This window comes from Panthera tigris, chromosome A1 (assembly GCF_018350195.1).
Source record: "Panthera tigris isolate Pti1 chromosome A1, P.tigris_Pti1_mat1.1, whole genome shotgun sequence".
Classification (NCBI taxonomy): Eukaryota; Metazoa; Chordata; class Mammalia; order Carnivora; family Felidae; genus Panthera; species Panthera tigris.
The window spans coordinates 172,068,979-172,087,417 of record NC_056660.1 but is presented as its reverse complement, the minus strand read 5'-3'; the positions used below and the strand labels follow the sequence as shown (position 1 = coordinate 172,087,417).

Here is an 18,439-nt window from a genome sequence, read left to right as displayed (position 1 = left end):
GAACCTGAACGCGTCTTCTGGCTAAAACCTGAGGTTGAGGAACTAAACTTCACAGGCTGATTCCCCTGGGAGCTCCAGACCCTACCTTCCCTGCCCGTGAGATCACGGTGAGGGTGCTCCCTGTGGCCTTGGAGGTGGGAAGAGTTGGGAATGGGGGTCAGGGGAGGCGGCACACCACAGATCCGCCCCTGGAGGCCCGGAGCAGCAGGCCTGAAGGGATCTGGATTTCTTTATTAACAGACATGAGCACGACCCGTTACAGAAGTTTGTGCTTTCCAAAAACAGTTACTGAACGTGAAAAAGGAACCCAAGCAAAGAGGGAGGAGTTAGGGAGGGGCCATTTAAGCCCCGGGCCCCACCGATAGCCCTAACCTGATCCGCGCCTAGGGCCTCCAGCTTGGGACCTGCCCAGCAGGAGGGGGGCAGGAAAGGGCCTGGAAGCTGAGGGGCCCCAGCTGGGCCTACTTCCTTTGGGCCAGGCGGGGAGGGGTCAAGAGAAGGGCGGGGAGGGGGTCCCAGGGAGCCAGAGCCCACGAGCCATTTATTGCCATGTTTTAAAATTCGTGCAAAATATCTGAAGCCCTGGACAGAGAATACAAAGTGATATTTTTCCAAGAAACATAAAACTAGGAAAAGAGGTGGGGCATTTTCCCACCAGAGCTCCCCCGACGCCAGGCTCCCACGAAGGGCGAGGCCTCCACCCCGTTCAGCTGAGTGAGCAGGGAGGACTAAGAGCTACAATCTGGTCCGGGCGGGGAGGGGGTAGAATTTGCAACAGCGTCTCAACTACCAACGGGAGGAAAACCAGTCAACTGTACAAGTCTCCTATCAACTTTAAAAAAAAGAGAAAAGCTGTAAAAGTCAGGCCCTGTGGGTGGGGAAGCGGCCAAGTCCCGGGCCAGGGCCGGAATCCGGAGTGGGTGCCAGGCGGAGCTGCTGCGAGTGCAGGCACGGCGGGCCGTCTGGCCAGAGGCCGGCACAGGTGGGCGGCCTTGGCGAGGGCAGCCTGAGGGCGGGCGCCACCGCTAATCACCGCCCTCGAAGCCCTCCTCCTCTTCTGGTACTGGGTCTGCATCCCAGCAGGTGATGTCGATTTCTATGGTGTTGGGAAAGGAGGGAAGATAAGGAGATGGCCCAGCACATCCATGGCTGTTTCCCCAAACCCCTGGGAGCTGTGGCTGTATCCACACTTGAACTCAACACCCCCAAGTGATTGTGTGTGTGTGTGTGTGTGTGTGTGTGTGTGTGTGTGCGCGCGCGCGCATGTTCACACTTGAACCCAGCACCCCTACCGGAACTCCTCCCTATCACCCACCCCAGCACTACCTGGAGGTTTGTTGTAGAACACAGGAGGCGGGGCCTTTGCGCACAGCTCTTCGGATTGAGCGAACTCCTCCTCCTGTGATTGGCTGAAGTACCCCTCACTGGCCTGCGGGAGGAAAGCTCCAGGTCACTGGGCCCCACCCAGGAGGGCTAGGGCTGACCTACCAGGCCTGAGCGTTTCCCCAGCAACCAGTGATTCTATCAGTGGTTTCCAGGGAAACATATGTCTGCCTTGGGCACAAAAGCAGAGATGGCCCAAGGAGGGAGAATGAAATGGAGCCTCCCTCCAATAATATGGGTCTCAGAGAATGGAGGTACTGCCTGCTAGAAACCTGACACCACCCCTACCACCAGGCTGTCCCTGCCCCACCTGGGTCCCCTCCTTCTGGGTGGTCTCGCCATTGGTCAGCAGGTGGGGCTCTGGCTCTGGCTCCAGCTCTGGCTCCTGATCCAGCTCCTCTAGAGCAGAGGGCAGAGTTGGGACCTGGGATGTGGCCAGAGGCTCCCCTTCTATTTCCTCTTCTGGATCACAGAAGGTAGCTGGCGGCTCAGGCAGCTCATCAAAATTGAGAAGGTTGGCACAGCCTTTGCCTGCCAGTGGCAGTGGCTCCTCAACCACCTCATCTAGCAGGGGTACCTCTGCCAGAGTGACCTCGGCACCTGAAGGTGGTGTAGGGACCCTAGGCTCAGCCTGGGATGTGGAGGCCTCTTCCCCATTGCCAGGCCATAGGTCAATGAGGCTGGCAGCGGCAGGGGAAATGGTGTTGGCAACAGCGGTATCGGCAGTGGCAGTGTCGGTTTCAATGGCATCAGCTACCGGGATGTCAGCTGTGGTGGTGCTGGCCATGGCAGGCTCCAGAGGGGCAGCCAGGACAGCCTGCTCTGGAGATGCCATGAACATCAAGTCCTCCGTGGGGCTGCCTTGCCCCTGGGGAGGCTCTGGTGCCTGTGGGGGCTCCTCCATGGGGCCTGCCCAGGCCTGAGGGGCTGTTGCTCTGGCCTCTTTGCTGGTCTCTTCACTATCCAGGCCAGGCTCGGGCTCCTGGGTCTCTGCAATAGCACAAATGCAGGAGAGAGATGTGGTCAGCTCCCTCAGGGAAAGAAGCAGGCCTGGGACAGCCACCCTACTGTACTCTGCCCACCCCCTGACTTCCAGGACAGAAGGCTTCCACTAAGAGCTCCATACAGAGCACCTTCCAGAACACCCACTGGGCCCTGCTGCCCCTTTATCTCCTAGTGTCTTTAAACTGCTCGGCAGCCCTGGGAAGAAGGCCCCAACCGCATTCCAGTGAGAGATACTGAGATTCAGAGATAGCAGGTCTGACTGCAACACCAAGCTTCCTCCCTGCCATAGCTACTGGGAGGCCCAGTGATGGGTGGCCCAGATCCCTAAGGAGTTGTTACTATGGCCACGTGGGGTTCCCAGCCTGGGGACTGGGGAGAGGCCTGGTGCAGCTAGGGTGCAGCCCCTCATTCACCTTGAGGGGGTGGCGGAGGCAGTGGTGGAGGCTGCGAGGACGTGACCTCATCCAGAGCCCGCTCAATCTGTTCAGCGACAGGGGTAGAAGCCGTGCTGGAGTCAGATGGGCTCCGGGTGGGGATGGGGGTGGGTGCCATCCTCCGGTGGCTGTCCAGGTGGCTGCCTATGGAACAAACCCCCAGGCTGGTCAGTAAGGGCCAAGGGAGTCAGGTGGGACCAGGATTGTCCACCTTGGGGGCCTGGCCATCACCTCCTGTCTGGAGTCTGGGTAGGGGCTAGGAGCCCCCCAGCCCTTCAGGGGCCAGACCACAGCTCCAGACCCTAGAAGCCAGGTCCCTTGGGACAAGAGCCCCTTCAGGGCCAGGGGAAAGAGGCAGGTAATACCTGCTCTGGGGACAAACACCAGAGATCAGCGGTCAGGATGGGGGAGGGCAGGGGCACTGCTGGGAAGCGGGGCCCTCCTTACCCCACCCCACTGAGGCCTGGGGCTGCTACCTACATGGGAGGGAGGAAGAGAGGTTTGGGGTGCGGTGACAGGTGATATAGGGAAAGGGAGTCCGTGGAGGGGAGGAGGAGGAAGAGGAGGAGGAGGAAGGCCCACTGTCCGATGCCTTTATGAAAGGGCAGTACGGACGACCTGCCAAGAGAGACAGACAGAGAGAGACAGAGGACAAGAGAGGGTCAGTCTCCCCCCCACCCCCATGAGGCCTCACCCGCCCCCAGGGCTGGCCCTAGAAGTCCAAACTGCCTTCCGCTAGGGCACACAATCAGCCATACTGGGCCACAGCCTCAAACCATCAGATGATTCCCACCAGCACCAGACAAGCAGAGCAATGAGCTTGCCACACAAAGCCAGACTCAAAGCAGTACAGGGACAGCCTGCCCCACCCCTGGAACCCCAGCACAAGGCCAAGCACACAGCAGGGGCAAACACTCAGATCAGCAGACAGAGCAGGAGGGTGCTTTGTGGAGGGAGGTGGAAGCTGCACAGGGAGAATCCCAACGGTGAGCACTGGGTACAGGCTCCAGGCTGCTCAAACTCAGGGCCAGAGTAAGAGTCCACCGCACATGCACCCACAGCCCTTCAGGCAAGACCTAGTTCAACCCCAGGAGGGCCACTCCCCACACTCAAGGGCGGGGGGAGGGGGCGGGAGGGGGTGGTTTCAGCCCATGCCAGAGCTGCCCAGATGACCTCTAGCACTACCTGTTGCTCAGCCAAGGCCAACACCAACCCCCCCCCCCACCTAAGCCCCTCTCAGTCCTGCCACCTGGGAGCCAGTGGGTGAAAGCACACTTGATGAATGGATGGCCTTGCCTTCTCCAAAGGGGTCCTTGGGCAAGGAAGGCTTCCCTTCCAAGAAAGAGTCGCAGAGAGGCTCAGGCCCAAAACCTGAGGAGAGGGGGTCAGGTGGGGGGCGGGGTTAGACCTGGGACTACCTGGTCGGTGGTTGAAGGGTGAGGGTGCATCGCAGCTGCCCGCAGAGGCCGACGCAACTCGTTCCTGCTGCTTGAAGAACTCCCGTGGGTTGTCAGGCCGCTGGGCAATAATGGCTGCTGCCTCCTAGGGGCACAAAGAAAGGGTGAGAGCCAGGCCCAGCTGAGGCAAGCCCTGCCCACCTCACTTTGTCCTGCTCCCCCAACTCTCACCTCTACCTCCGATTCTGACTTCTTCATCTGGGTCTCTTCTTCCTCATCCCGCTGGTCACCCTGAAACCAAAAAGACAGTGTCCTGGTCATCCCACTCTCCCAGGAGCTCTTGGCCTTCTTACAGGCCTCATGTTTTCTCCACAACCTGGCAGGAAGCAGCTTGGGGGCAGCACCTCTGCTCCCTTCACTACCCAGTCACATAGTCCCTTTTTCTACAAGGCCCTCAGGCACCTCATCTCCAGCTCAGACAGGCCCTGGATACCCAGCTCAGGGACTCCTGCACCATCACCCCGAGATCCAACAGGCATCCAGGGTCATTCAGGAGTGCTCCCTGCTTTGTAGCTAACTTTTCCTGGACCTCCTACCTCAGTACCTAGCCAACCACACCCCCATCACTGATGCCCGGATCTTGGCATTATGACAGAAGGCTTCTCATTAGTCCCATATCCTTGCTCTCTTCCCATAAAAAGATTTTTTCCAAAATCCAAATCAGACCATGATTTCTCCTAGCTTAACATCCCTTGGGGAGCTTCTCATGAGCCGGAGTGAGTACTAGCTGAGTATGGCCCACAGACGGCTTTTGTTTTGCCAGTATGATGTTTTTATTATTTTTTTTTAATTTTTATTCATTTATTTTGAGAGAGAGAAAGTGCATGTATACACATGGAGTAGAGGCAGAGAGGGAGGGAGAGAGAGAATCCCAAGGAGGCTCCACTCTCAGTGTAGAGCCCGATATGGGGCTCCATCCACGACCTGAGCTAAAGTTAGAGGAGTCGGACACTTAACCGAGTCACCCAGGCACCCCCAGTATGATGTTTTTAAAACATTAGTTGCTACCACTTAAAAATCAGGAGTATCACACCGAAATCAGGATCTCTAGTTTCTCCTGAAATGCCAGAAGCCCTGGCAACAATGGCCCGTGTGCTCTTGGCCAGAGCTGTACTGCTAGAACCCTCACCCCAGCTTGCTGCAGACCATCCCCTACTGCACTTCACTAGCTACCTGCACTGGACAGTTTTGAGGCCGCAACCCCAGGAGTAAAGGCAGATGGGGCTCCTTGTTTATCCTACATTCCCTTTCGCTTGCCTGATCTAGCCCGTCACCTCTCTCACACCCTCCTCCCGCCGTGACTCACCCACACTACCTGTAAAATGAAACACAAAGTCCTCAGCACAATGTAGTCACAGTTCCTGGAACACGCACACCATTTCCCACCTCCGTGCCTTCACACGGGAGATCAATCCCTCTTGCCCCAAATGCCCAACTCCCACCCAGGTTCAACTCTTCCTGCTTTCAGCCTCAGCTTGGCACTGCCTCCTGAACAAAAGGACCCTCGCCCATTCAGGTCATTTTTGGGTCTCCATGAGGTGTTCCAGGCATACACCACAGATGACACTATATCATAATTTCCTTTTTCTGGGATCATCACCCCTGCCCCCTGTGGGTGACACAGGCTGAGAAGTCAGATGTGTGTGTGAGCGGCCAGCACATGGTTCAGTTGGCACACATTTACACAACTGAACTCACTACATCAAAGATTTTTAATCAATGCTGCTCCTGCTACTATTGTGGCAAATGGGGTAGGTTGGGGGAGGGGACTGATGCAGAGAGAATAAGCAGGTAAGGTGGTGAAGTTACAGAGCTTCTTTGTTTTGAGCATATAATCTAAAATTTAAATTTTCCCCTCAGGACACATTAAGAAAATGGCCCTCCAAAGTACCCCTCAAGATGGATGTCACTCCAACCACAGCTTTGTGTCTTCCAGAATGAAACCTAAAGTCCTCCTCTGACCTACCTTTCTCTATTTCCATTCAAATTTCCCTTGCTCCTCAGCTCACTCGGCTCCAGGCAGGGTCCTTGCCTTCCTATAAATTACATGCCACCAGCCTTTGATGATGTTCCAGCACTGGCTAGTGTAACCTCACTAGAGTCCTTTGCCAGATTCAAAAAAAGGACTAGAGGCAAGCTCATCACAAAAGCCTTAACTACCAACAACGTGCAAAACACTGAAACAAATTAGGGCTCTGGGTAGGAAAGTGAGATCAATACACTAATCATAGGGTCAAAAGCACTGCTGTGCCTGAGCAGCTTCAGATACATGGGGAGCTCCCTGGCAGCCCAGGCAAAAACAGAACTCAGTATAAGGAATGCAATTCTTAACAGAGGACAGAAAGCAGAACAGCTTAAGCAAGGAGAAAGCATTTTATGGTCCTAAATTCCAAACTTCACACACGGGACTGTCTTTAAAGTCCTGCAGTTGTAGGGTCACCACACTGACCTGCTAGAGCATCCACTGTCACTGTCACATGAGCCACACTTGAAGGGCCAGACGAGACTCTAATGTAATGGTAATGGTGTTAAGACTTCTAAGACTTTGACTAAAATGCTGACAACTGGTGAAGATGAGCGATCAGGGGATTCACTCTACTACTGTTTCTACTTCTGAGTGCGTGTGTGTGAAATTTTCTGTCAAAATCAACTTTTTCAAAATGACCTTGCTCTGAATGGGTAAACAAAATGTGGTGTATACATACAATGGAGTATTATCAGCTTTAAAAAGGAAGACATTCTGACACATGGATGAACCTTGAAAACACTGTGAAGTGAAATAACCTAGTCACAAAAGGAAAAAATATTACATGATTCCATTCAAATGAGGTACTTCAGAGGCGTCAAATTCATACAAAGTAGAAAGGCAGTTGCCTGAGGTCTGGGGAAACAGAGAATGGGGAGTTTAATGTTTAATGCAGACAGAGTTTCAGTATGGGAAGATGAAATTTTTGAGGATAAATAGTGATGACAGTTGTACAATACGAACATATTGGCAATCTTAATGCCACTAAGCTGTACGCTTAAAAAATGGTTAAGATGGCACATTTTATGTTACATACATTTTGGCACAATTCAAAGTAAGTGGATTCATCGATTAATTTTGAAAAAAATCTTGCCCACCTTGTTCTCCACTGTTTCGAACACCTGGCACATGGCAGGTGACAAACGTTTGCTGAATGAACGATTGCAGGTGGAGCTTACTAACCACACATCATCTCCGCCCCGAGGGGCTACTGTGATTAGAGTGAACTATGACAGCCACTTCATGCCAGGGCCTCTGCAGGGCTGACCGGTCTCCTCCCTCCCAGCCTCCTGTGAGTATGACCCTGTGTCCCCGCAGCACAAATGGCCATCATAGTCCCAATCCAGATGAGTACTACCCACCTCCCATCCTGAACTATACCATGTTCAGCCCTGAACGACTTTAGCTATTGCTGAAATACAAAATTCAATTCAAAGCATGAAGACTCAACTCCACTATGATTTTCAAAGGGTCAGGTCCCACGGCCCATCACAATGTTTGGATGTCAGACGGCACCCTCGGAACAGGGGATATTCTAAAGGAGATACTACAGATGCTCAGAGCACTGGCCTGGGCTCATTCATGTGGCTCTGCAGCACAACTGTGGTGGGGACCACGCCGCCGGACCCCAAAGTGCAGGAAGTGTGCCCAATCCACCCCAAGCCTCTTAGGCTCCACTGGGAGGGGTAGAGGGAGGCTGGTCAGTGAAGGTCATGGTAGATTTTCTCTTCTATTCTATAAAAGAAGCTTCTTCCAAGGAGATTTCTTTCCACAGCCAAGGAACAGAGGCCCACATGATCAGGTGGCAGGCCTGACACACTGTGATACTCCATGTCCATGCAAAGGTACCCTGAACACCTGGAACTGTCCCCAAGCCACGGATATCCCCCCGCCCCCCGCGAAGCCCAGGAACACAAGGACCATTCTCACTTCCCCTCACTAGGAGACTGGAAGCCCTGGCTAAAAACTTACAAAGATAGACTGCTCTTTCAACCGCCGCTTGGCCTCCTCAGCTTCTAACGTCTGCTGTTTCCTCCTGGAACGATAAGCCAGCATGCACACCTGAGGGTGGGTCCACCGAAGGCCTGGAGCATGTGGCCTGGGGTGGGGCAGGGCCGACCTGTGCTCCTCTATCTGCTGTTCCCGCTCTCGGTAGCGCCTTTCCCGCTCCTCCTGCTCCTGCCGCTCCTGCTCCATCCGCTCTTGCTCAAACCGGAGTCTCTCATCCAGAGCCTTCTTCCGCTCTTCCTCCTTCCTCAGCTCTTCCTCCTTCTGCAACCCCCCACGCCAAGGCAGTGCAGGCCCTGAGCTGGGGCCCGCCTCTGCCCCTCCAGCCCATCCCCAACCCAGGATTGGGTAGGTACCAGTTCTGGGATTTATGCCCTATAGGCATAAAGCCAAAAGGGCTCCCTCTTTCAGCTGGGGTAGCAAACAAGATGGAACACATTGTTTAAGGGAGGGACCTGGGGATAGAAGCCAGAGCTATGCCTTGGGGTAGGGTCAGGGAGGGGCAGCTCGGCCTGAAAGCTGGGGCCAAGGTCCACACCTTGGCTTGCTCCCAGAACTGCTCGCGGTTAATCCGCTTCATTTCCACAGCTGCATCAGTTTTCTGATAGGTAGTGCCCTGCAAAGTCAAATGGCTTGGCATGAGTGGGGAGAATGGGCTGAGTGCTCCGGGAGCTGCCATACACAAAGGGTGAGGACCGAGAGAGGTGGGGCAGGTGCAGCCCTGGCAGGGCCAGCCTGCCCCAGGCACACTGACCACCGGCTCGGCGTTCTCATCCTCACGTAGCCGCAGTCGGTGCAGCACGGGGCTGGAGAGCCGCGCTAGCCCATTGGAGAGTCGCTGCCCGATGGCACCCGCATCTATGTCTTCCACGCTGCTGGCGTTCACAATCACGTCGACACCCTGCAGCAAGAAGTCGTGTTCAGGCAGCATGGCTCTGTCCCATCACTACCACCAGCCAGTGCAGAGACCCTGCTCCCACAAGCCCCACCCCCACTCGCACCTGGAAGAATTCAGCCACCTTAGCCACGTGGCTGGCACAAGCGCATTTGCGGGCATCAGGCACATCTTCACCAACCTGCAAAGTACCCAGGGAAGAGGAGGTCGGGAAAGGACAAGAGGGGGCAGCAGCCTGAGGCCCCGGGCTCTCTTTCCAGGGGGCTAGTGGGGCGCTCTCTGGTGGTGTCAGTGGGTGAAGTGGGGCCTTTACTCCCTTCCCAGCCCATAGCTGCATACCCAGTTGATGAGCACATATTTTGGCAGAGCAGCCTGGGAGTCCTTGACGCTGCAGAAGCCGTACATCACCTTCTGGTTCTCAAAGTGGCCGGAGAGCTCCTGCAAACCCCCATCTGGGGGAATCAGGAGGGTATCAGGACTCTCCATCTCCTGAACCCTTACCCTGCAAAGGGCCTGGAGCCCGAAGGAAAGACTCCTCTCGTGGGCTCTGCAGGCACACCCAGAGATCTGGAGGCCCCGCAGTTCCGTGCTGGTGTGAGACAGGGCCAGCAGGCAGGAGCGAGCTTTGTCTCTGAAACCCCTGGGGCCTGACTTAGGGTAGGACTGAGGAAGTGTCTGTTCTTCACACATCCCTTGTCTCACTGTTCGCACACCATCTCTTACACCGTGCTAGTGCCCGCTGAGGTAAAATTTAAAACCCCTGGGTTCCGGAGAAAGTGGAAGTGATCCGGGCCATACCTGCCAGGCCCCTTCTCTCCTAGCTGAGTGACTTTGGGCAGTCACTCTCCCTTTCTGAGGCTCACTCTTCTTATAATCAAATAGCAAGCAAGGCTCCCTCCCTCCCCACCCTGGGGATCTTAGGGATGGCTGGAGGAAGGACACAGGCAGACAAGTGTGGGTCGACTGGCTGCAAGCAAGGAGATGGCTTGCAGCCAGGCGGGTGGGGAAGAAAACAACCAGAGGAGGGGGCGGAGAGGAAGGCAAAGGAATGGCTGGAATTCTTACCTCCTGATGCTGCAAGCTTGAGGTCATCTGAGCCATCCTCATATGTGTACAGAGCCCTGGGGAAAGGGAGGGGTGGCTCAGAGTACTGTCAGGGCCCAGGCTGCCAATTTTGGGTGGGGATGGCTCTGGGGAGGAGGAGGAACACAGAGGGGGCAGGCCAAGAGTAGGGATTCTGGCCCAGCACTGCCATGTCATCACGACAGCAGGGCTAGGCACCAATTCTGGCTGAAGCCCAGTGGGAGGCAGCCTGGGACCTGGGACAGGGAGGCCTGGGTCAGCCGGGGAGTAGGCAATGGGGCAGAAACCGCTGCCTGGTCGCTGGCTTTGAGGGAGCCTATGTGTCCCATGCTCAGAGCCTGGGCCCTGGCAGCCTACAACCCAGTGAGCGGGTGTGAGATGGGAGATTCCAAGGCGACGGTTCCTTGGTTACCGTTCCCTGGCTACCATGATCCTCATCCCCCATTGGCTGTCGCCAGGAACCTACCTGGCGTGTTCTTCAGTACCCACGGCCCCTCCTCCCATGGCAAGGGAGGGGGAGGAGAGAGAACCTGGTGCTCTCTTCGATGGGCATCCCTGGGTAACCATGGCAACCTGGCAATTGGCACATGACTGGCCCACCCTACCCACATTCTCCTGAACACAAAGGACCCTGGGGACATGACTTTGGCCTCAATCTTGGCCTCTCAGAAATGGGGATGAGGTCAACGTGGCCACTCTTGTCACTCTTGCCCAGACTCAGACCCCTGGCATGTTCTCCTGGCCTTCCAGCCCCTAGGCCTCTGCCAGAGCTGAGGCCCTGGCCTCCTGGGAGTGCTGGCCTTTCCTTCTGTCTTAGCTTCACCAGAAAGCTGACTGTAGCAGCCTTCCTCCTTCCCCCTCCTTAGCTTTTTCTGCCCTGGCTTTTTCTCCCCAAGCAGCAGTGGCACAGCATCCATTTCGCGCAAGGGAAGGCAGAGACGTTTCCTGAGAACCCACTGGAGCGAGGAAGAAGAGCCTTGTCCCGGAGGCTCAGGAGGTCTCAAGCTCCTTCTCCACGCTTTCCTTTCTCTACTCCCAGAGCAAGTGGAGGAGGCTAGGAGCTAGAAGAAGGGGAGGCAAGGTGATGGAGAAGAGAAAGGGAGGGGGAAACAGAAAGAAAGGAGGAAGAAAGAGAAAAGAAAGGAAGTGAAGAGATGAAGAGAAAACGAAAGACAGAGGGAGCGAGGGAAGAAAGGGGGAGGGAGAGCGGGAAGAGGAAGGAGGGGGAGAGAAGGAGGGGGAGAGAAGGAGGGGGAGAGAAGGAGGGGGAGGGAGGGAGGGAGGGAGGAAGGAAGGAGGAGGGCCCAGGGAAGGAAGGAGGGCCTGGCCCAGTCTCAAGGGGTCAGCACAAGTCAAGATCCCTAGCCCCCTGCTTCTTGGGATCCCTCCCTCCAGAAAGGGACACAGGTGGGCTGTGGGGCTGGGAGCTCCTGGTCCAACTGTTGCCTGGGCCCCAACCCTGGCAGCTGCTTCTCAGCACAGCTGTCCCACCACCTGTCTGGCTACCCTAACCCACCACTGGGAACAAAGGGCCCTCAGAGAAGAAGGGAGAGTCTGTCTGTCTCCATTCTGCAGACCAGAAATGGAGGCAGAACTCAAAGACCCTGGGCTGCCAGACACTGCTCTAGATATCACATCTCCCTGGGACAACTTGTCAGCCTCTCTGGGGGCCTTTGCTCCCCCAAAGAACACCTGCCTGCCAAGGACCCCTTCCGTCCCAACCCTTGCCTACCCACCTCTGGCCATCTTTTCCTGCTATGGCCACAGCCCTTGCCTGGCAGAAACCATGCCTAAGTTGCAGGTCTTCAACCCTGAGCTCCGCCCCACCTGTCTTTCCAGCCAGACATCCATATCCACACCAAACACTTGGGGTGTGCTGGATGGCTCCCTTATCCCAAACACAATTCTGGATATTTCCCACCCTGGAGCCTCTGCATATGTGGTTCCCTCCACAGGAAGGCCAGACTTAGTTCTCTACCCCACTGCCCACCCTTGGCTGAAATCCTTCAGGGCCCCCAGTGCCAGCTCCCAAGAAAGCCCTGCCCTAAGCTGCACCTTCCCAGAGCACTTACCACACCCTAGCAGGGACAGCAAGAGGCATCTGAACCCATCCTAGCTTTCACTAGACCTGAGCTCCTCCAACACATCAGAGGCAGCCTGGGCCTGCATGGGTGGGAGCTGATACAAGGTATCAGGAAGGGAGGCCCAGGAATCTACCTGTCTTACCAGCTCCAACCCCTGAAGACAGACAATGCCCTAGCTGTAAGCTTTGTGAAGCTGAGCATTTGATTTGGTCAATCCACACTTATCACTCCCTGGGTTCCAAGACCAGCATAGGGCAGCAACAGTAGGTACCTGTGATACTGACACAAACTCTGAGAAACCACCTAGGCCAGAGACACTGGACTAGGGTGGGGTGGGGACTGGAGTGTAGCCACTCCAGGGAGATCCTGAGTTCAGCTGAGGTGGGGGACCAAAGGCAGGTGGACTCTTCAGGACAATCCCACTCTCAGGATGTTGCAGCTGGAAGGGCCTTGGGGGTCCCAGATATGGTGGAGTCCTGTCGCCTCTTCATCTCTTCAAAAAGTCCAGAGGGGAGCAGACATTTTGTGTGTGGTCACACAGTGAGTAGTGTCACACCCAGGACAACACTTGCTCTTCCCACTACATAACCTGACTTCCTGGGCCCAGTGCCAGGGCAGTGGTCCATTTCAGAGGCTCTGCCACCTAGGAGTGAGCTCCCCCATCCCCTTCCCTCCCACTCAGAGGCAAGGTAAGTGAAGGCAGTGCCAAGCCCCTTGACCAAGACAGCAATTGTACCCAAGATGCCCTCCTCTGGCCTCCTAGTGCAGGGTCTGCCCATGAGTCTTGAGACCCCACTGTACCCCTGGCTCTGTATTGGGCTTTGGAGGAATTCATGGCCCACTCTGCAGGATATGATTCTCACACTCTTTTTACAAAATGCTATCTGGGCCCTTGGGAGTGAGCAAATGTGTGCATGTGCGAGGGTGCGTGTCTGCGCGTCTGCGTGTGTGTGTGTGTGTGTGTCCCACACACAACCCAGATGGGGGGGGGTGACGCATGCCAGTGATGAATAACTTGCTTTGGCCACATGGATGCTGCTGGGCGTTGGGAGCCCAGGCCTCTGCTAAGCAGGATGTGGGCCAGCAGTGGTTGTGTGGCCCTGTACTAGGCCGCCAGAGCCCAATTTCTGGGAGGTTAGGGGGGAAATGGGATGATGGCAGACACTAACCACCAGACCGGAGGGTGAGGGGGACGTCTTAGGGTGGGCTGTGCCTCTCTGCAGACAGGGCCCATATCCCAAGGCTAACTCCTCCACCAGGCCAAGCCGGCCACTTGCCCTGAACTCCTCCCATGATCTCAGCCCCCTTGGGGCAGGGCTGGGACAATAGGTGGGCCGCCTGCCCACTTAGCCTGTGCTGGCCTCTCCTGTGACTGACCTGCAGGACATGAGAGCTTGTCTCCCGCGTCCATCCCTCCAGGCCTGGCTGCCAGCCAGTGCTGCAGTACCATGGCATGGGCACCTGGCCATCTTGCCCCTCCTCCAGCCCTCAGGTCAGTGTCCCTAGCCAACTGCCCTCCTAAAGTGAGGGTGAAGCCAGCCCAGGTGAGGTCCCTCACACCTATCCTCTCTCTGTGCCTCAGTTTCCTGCCTGTCAGGAGAAGAACAGGCCTAGAGAACGGAATGGGTACCTGTCCCAGGAGAGAGTATTTTGGGGCAAGATGATTCCTGAATGGGGCAGTTTGTTTTCCTGCCACCCAGGGGACTCCAGAGGGAGAGCAGGTGGCCCATCCCCTCATACAGCTCAGGGGAAGACAACAGCTGGGGAAGCGGGAGAGGGTAGTTCAGCTTTCCCCCACCAGGGAGCTGAGAGTCCCTGGCCACTGGGCCATGAGGCTTAGGGGCTCAGTGGATCTACTCGCCCTCTCATCCCTCTTTGGGGGTTCCCTCCACACTTGTGCGCCTGAGGGCTTCCTCCCAGGAACCCCTCATGCAGTTCAGTCCCCGTTGCATCTCCCAGCCCTGATGCCTAGTCCCCACAATCCCCTCCGGGTCGGGTCGGAGAGAAGAGGACTCATCTCTGCCTCCTCCACGACCCCTGAGGGGAACAGGAGTCACTGGGTGATTGCTATGTGGCAAAGAACGTCTTTCCATCACACCCCAACTCCGAGAGGCCCCCCGGTGGGCGGGGCGCCCCGGGCCCCAGCCCGCCCTGCTCCTCCCCCGCCCTAGCTTTCCTTTGTGCTGTGGCCGGGCCGGGCTGGGCAAGGCAGGCTGCGCTGGCTCCGCTAGCTCGGTCCCCGCCTCGTCCCCGCCTGGTCCTCGCCCGCTCGAAGGTGGCGAAGGTGCCCTTGGCCGCCCCGTGCACACCTGTCCCCCGGGCCCGGGGCGGAAGGGCAGAGGGCGGGGGATGGGCTTCCGCAAGGCCATGCGGCCCCGGACCACACATCTGGGACCCTGCTTCTCCCTGACCTGCGTCGGGCCACCGTTCCCACCGCGAGACTGGGGCCGCCTGTGGGAGCTCGGGCCCGGCAGTGCCCCGCCTGGCCCGGCCCGGCCCCTCCCCCGGCACGCACAAAGGCAGCCCCTCCCTGGCCCTCCCGGGCCGCTGCACCATTTCGGGGTCTCCCCCTCCCTTCCCGGCTGCAGGGCGGCGGAGCCGGGTGGAAACAAAGGCGCGGCGGCGGCGGCGCGGGGACAAAGGGGCCGGGGGGGGCGGGGGCGGGGGGCTCACCAGTCGGCCGCGCTCTCCTCCCGAATCACCTCCTCGTACGCCGCCAGCAGCTCCAGGCGGTGGCCGCTGAAGCTGACGCCAGCCATGCTGCTGGCCGGACCGAGACCGAACGGACAGACGCACAGACGGACGGACGGCCAGAGGAGCAGGGAAGGAAAGAAGGAGTCGCCGCCGCTGCCGCCTCGGAGCCTCTGCAGCGTTGCGAGCCGAGCGAGCCAGCGGCCGGGGGGAGGGGAGCCGGCCGGCGGGGGGCGGGGGGCGCAGGCTCCGCCCGGCTCGCTCCCTCCGCGCGCTCGGTCCTAGCGCCGCCCTGGCCCGGCGCAGGGGGAGGCCCGCCCCCCCTTCCCGGCCTGCCCCGGGGCGCCCCCACGCCCCTCACCCACAGCCCTTGCACTCTTCGCCCGGGAGCGGGTCTGCCCTTCAGCTCTCTAGGCGCGTCCCACCCACGTCCTAAAACCTCGCCTACGGTGTTCCCAACGTAGGCGCTCACCCACTTCTCCAGCCCTTTACCCAGCCGAGACCCTACCTCACCACACTTACCGTATGCAACCACTACCCAGGCCCAGCTTCACCCCTCTTCTTTCCAGCTCCTTGTCCCAGTTCCAAACCCACTTCATTCCATTCGGGCCCAGCCCCACTCAGCCCCACTCCGTGCTTCATTTCTCTTCGTCCCAGCCTCACCGTCATCCCAAACCAGTTTAAACCCATTTCTGTCCCAACCCCCTAACCCAACCCAATTGGACCAGCCACCCTGGCCCATCTGCAGCTCATCCCCACCTCCGAAGGGCCCATTCCTAGTCCATCCCCATCACTATCCACTGTCACTTGTGTCTCCACCCCAAATCCAATTTCTTTCCCTGCCTACTCCCACCCCATACTCAGCCCACACCTCCAAACATTCACAGTCAGCCATAGCTAGCAGCACCTTACTCAGTCCAGCCTACCCTATTCCCATTGGGATCTCAGTTCCTAACCACACCCCTCCATCCCTGCTTCCTTGACCATGCCCAGCCCCAACCCAGCTCATTACCCCAGCATTCGGAACTTCTTCCCCATCCCTGCTCCACCTCTATTCTGAGCACCCCTCCCTTACTTGCTGCCTCCAAATAGGGCCAGCCTAGGAATTCCTTTGCCTTCTCTCCCAAGCCTCAGGCCTCTCAGAGGAATCCCAAATAGAGTTCCGGAAGCAGGGAAGCAGCGTCTAACCCCAGACTCCCAGGGCAGGGCTCCTCCAAGGACACTCCAGGGCCAGTCCCCCTGGCACCTTTGTTTCCCAGAGCTCTGAGCACAGAAGTCCCCTGTGTGGGGGTGAGCACCATTGCCAGGGCCTCCTGGAACATCTCCACTCCTTGCTGAGGTGAGACCCTGAAACCCTCCCCGGCTCTAAGAAGCCTTTCCCATCTCCTACAAAACCTCCCACCCCCATCTTCTGTGGGAAGGTGACAGAAACAAGACAACTTTACTTGGTCCAGTCCAGGAAGTAGAGAAGTGGTCCCCAGCTGGGCCTCTGAGTTCTGAGTTGGGCAATCAAATTATTCTGAGAAGAACAGTTTAAGTGGATCAGCAGTGAATCCTGGTACTTTGGAGTAGGAATAAAACCCCAAACATTTCACAGACACCTGCCTGGGGAACTCTGCACCTACTATGCCCATGGACCCCTGGCCCTAGCAGTTTCTCCATAGCCCCTACTTGGAACAAGGCCCAGGCAGAGTCCCTGGGATTCTAGGGAGTCCCTGGGATTCCTCTAGGGAGGAGACCACAGCAGGGCTGAAGGATGCCTGGGAAGGGTAGGTAGAGGGATCTCAGGCCTCATGCCCCTCCTGCTTCCTTTGACATGTCCTAGCCCAGGACTCCCCACCACTTCCTCATCACCAGCCTCCTGCTCAGTCAGTTTCACATGCAAAAAAACAGAAGTCCAATGAGCATGCTCTCCCTTCCTCAAATTCCTGCCTCCCCCCAGCCACCTACAAACTCTCTCCAGCCACCCCATTCTCACCTCTTTGCCATCCTTATTTTTAAATAAACTTTTAATTTTAGAACAGTTTTAAATTTACAGAGAAATTACAAAGATAGTACAGAGTCCTCACATGTCCCATGCCCCGTTTTCTCTATTTTCAGGAGAGAAAGAGGGTTCCCTGCTTACATGTCCTGGAGCCCACTCTTTCTGATCTTCTCACCCTTCATCCCTCTGCATCATCATCATCATCATCATTGTATAATTTGTTTTTTTTTTTTTTAATTTTTTTTTTTATTTGACGTTTATTTATTTTTGAGACATAGAGAGACAGAGCATGAACGGGGGAGGGTCAGAGAGAGAGGGAGACACAGAATCTGAAACAGGCTCCAGGCTCCGAGCTGTCAGCACAGAGCCCGATGCGGGGCTCGAACTCACGGACTGTGAGATCATGACCTGAGCCAAAGTCGGTCGCCCAACCGACTGAGCCACCCAGGCACCCCCATCATTGTATAATTTGTATATCTGCAATCTGTCTCCTCCTGCTCCTGTTGTCCCTGGTATCATTCCAGCCAAGGTCACTAGTGACCCTTAAGTTGCCCAAATTCAGTGGCACCATTGTCATCTTCAGTTTTCTTGACCAGTGAGAGGAAGGTCACACTGATCACTCTCTCCTCTGTGCATCCGCCTTCCTTCAGCCACCTGCTGTGCCTGAAATGAACCCAGAAGCCCACCTGGTGGCTGGGTGGGTGCTGAGTGCCTCCTTGGAGGTCCTGCCACCAGGCTTTCCTGCCTACCACTCCCAGCACTGATCACCCTTCAGGTCCCTAACATGTCAGGTCTCTCCCATCCTCAAAGCACAAGCTCCCCTCCACACTGGTAGGCTGGTCCAGTGGCTTCTGGGTCTCCAGAGTAGAAAAAACAAAAAAGAGGGAGGATTCAGATCTAGAAGCTGGTCGCTCGCTGTGTGACCTTGGCTAAAAGGCTTCCCCTCTCTGAGTTTCCTCTTTGATGAAGTGTAAGGATAAAATGTGACTAGATGGAGGCTTGAAGGTGAGAAACCCCTTCCTTTCTCCTTGAAGCCTGGCTGTTCCCCATGCCCATCTTTCTGTTCTGTGCTTCTCTCTCTCTCTCTCTTTTTTTAAAAATTTTTTGCATGTTTATTTATTATTGAGAGACAGAGCATGAGTGGGGGAGGGGTAGAGAGAGATGGAGACAGAATCCGGAGCAGGCTCCAGACTGTCAGCACGGAGCCAGATGTGGGGCTTGAACCCACAAACTGTGAGATCATGACCTGAGCCAAAGTGGGACGCTTAACTGCCTGAGCCACCCAGGCGCCCCAGGGTTCTGTGCTTCTCAGCATCTCTCAGGGAAAGTTTTAAGGCTGATATGTTGGCCTCAGGACTTTTTCAGCATCAGCCGGTAGAGCCTTCTCTGT

General features: G+C 56.6%; 1 protein-coding gene across 4 annotated transcripts; it reads right to left on the bottom strand.

Annotated features, from left to right (window-relative positions):
• Positions 1-18: 18 nt before the first annotated feature.
• DBN1 (drebrin 1) lies at positions 19-15,608 on the bottom strand. 4 transcript variants are annotated; one of them, XM_042991552.1, is made up of 15 exons: positions 15,048-15,262; positions 10,273-10,328; positions 9,547-9,659; positions 9,314-9,388; positions 9,067-9,213; positions 8,851-8,928; positions 8,425-8,576; positions 8,277-8,340; positions 4,451-4,510; positions 4,241-4,364; positions 3,303-3,440; positions 2,802-2,966; positions 1,694-2,373; positions 1,327-1,429; positions 19-1,096 (listed from the first exon to the last, which is right to left on the bottom strand). In XM_042991552.1, the coding sequence occupies exons 1-15, from the start codon at positions 15,131-15,133 to the stop codon at positions 1,026-1,028; spliced, it is 2,112 nt and encodes a 703-aa protein (XP_042847486.1). In that variant the 5' UTR covers positions 15,134-15,262; the 3' UTR covers positions 19-1,025. The 4 variants fall into 4 exon arrangements, with proteins under 4 accessions (XP_042847486.1, XP_042847470.1, XP_042847481.1 ...); XM_042991536.1 differs by lacking the exon at positions 3,303-3,440 and adding an exon at positions 15,588-15,608 and having other exon boundaries at positions 186-1,096; positions 15,048-15,134; XM_042991547.1 differs by lacking the exons at positions 3,303-3,440; positions 15,048-15,262 and adding an exon at positions 14,786-14,818 and having other exon boundaries at positions 187-1,096.
• Between the last annotated feature and the right edge of the window lie 2,831 nt (positions 15,609-18,439).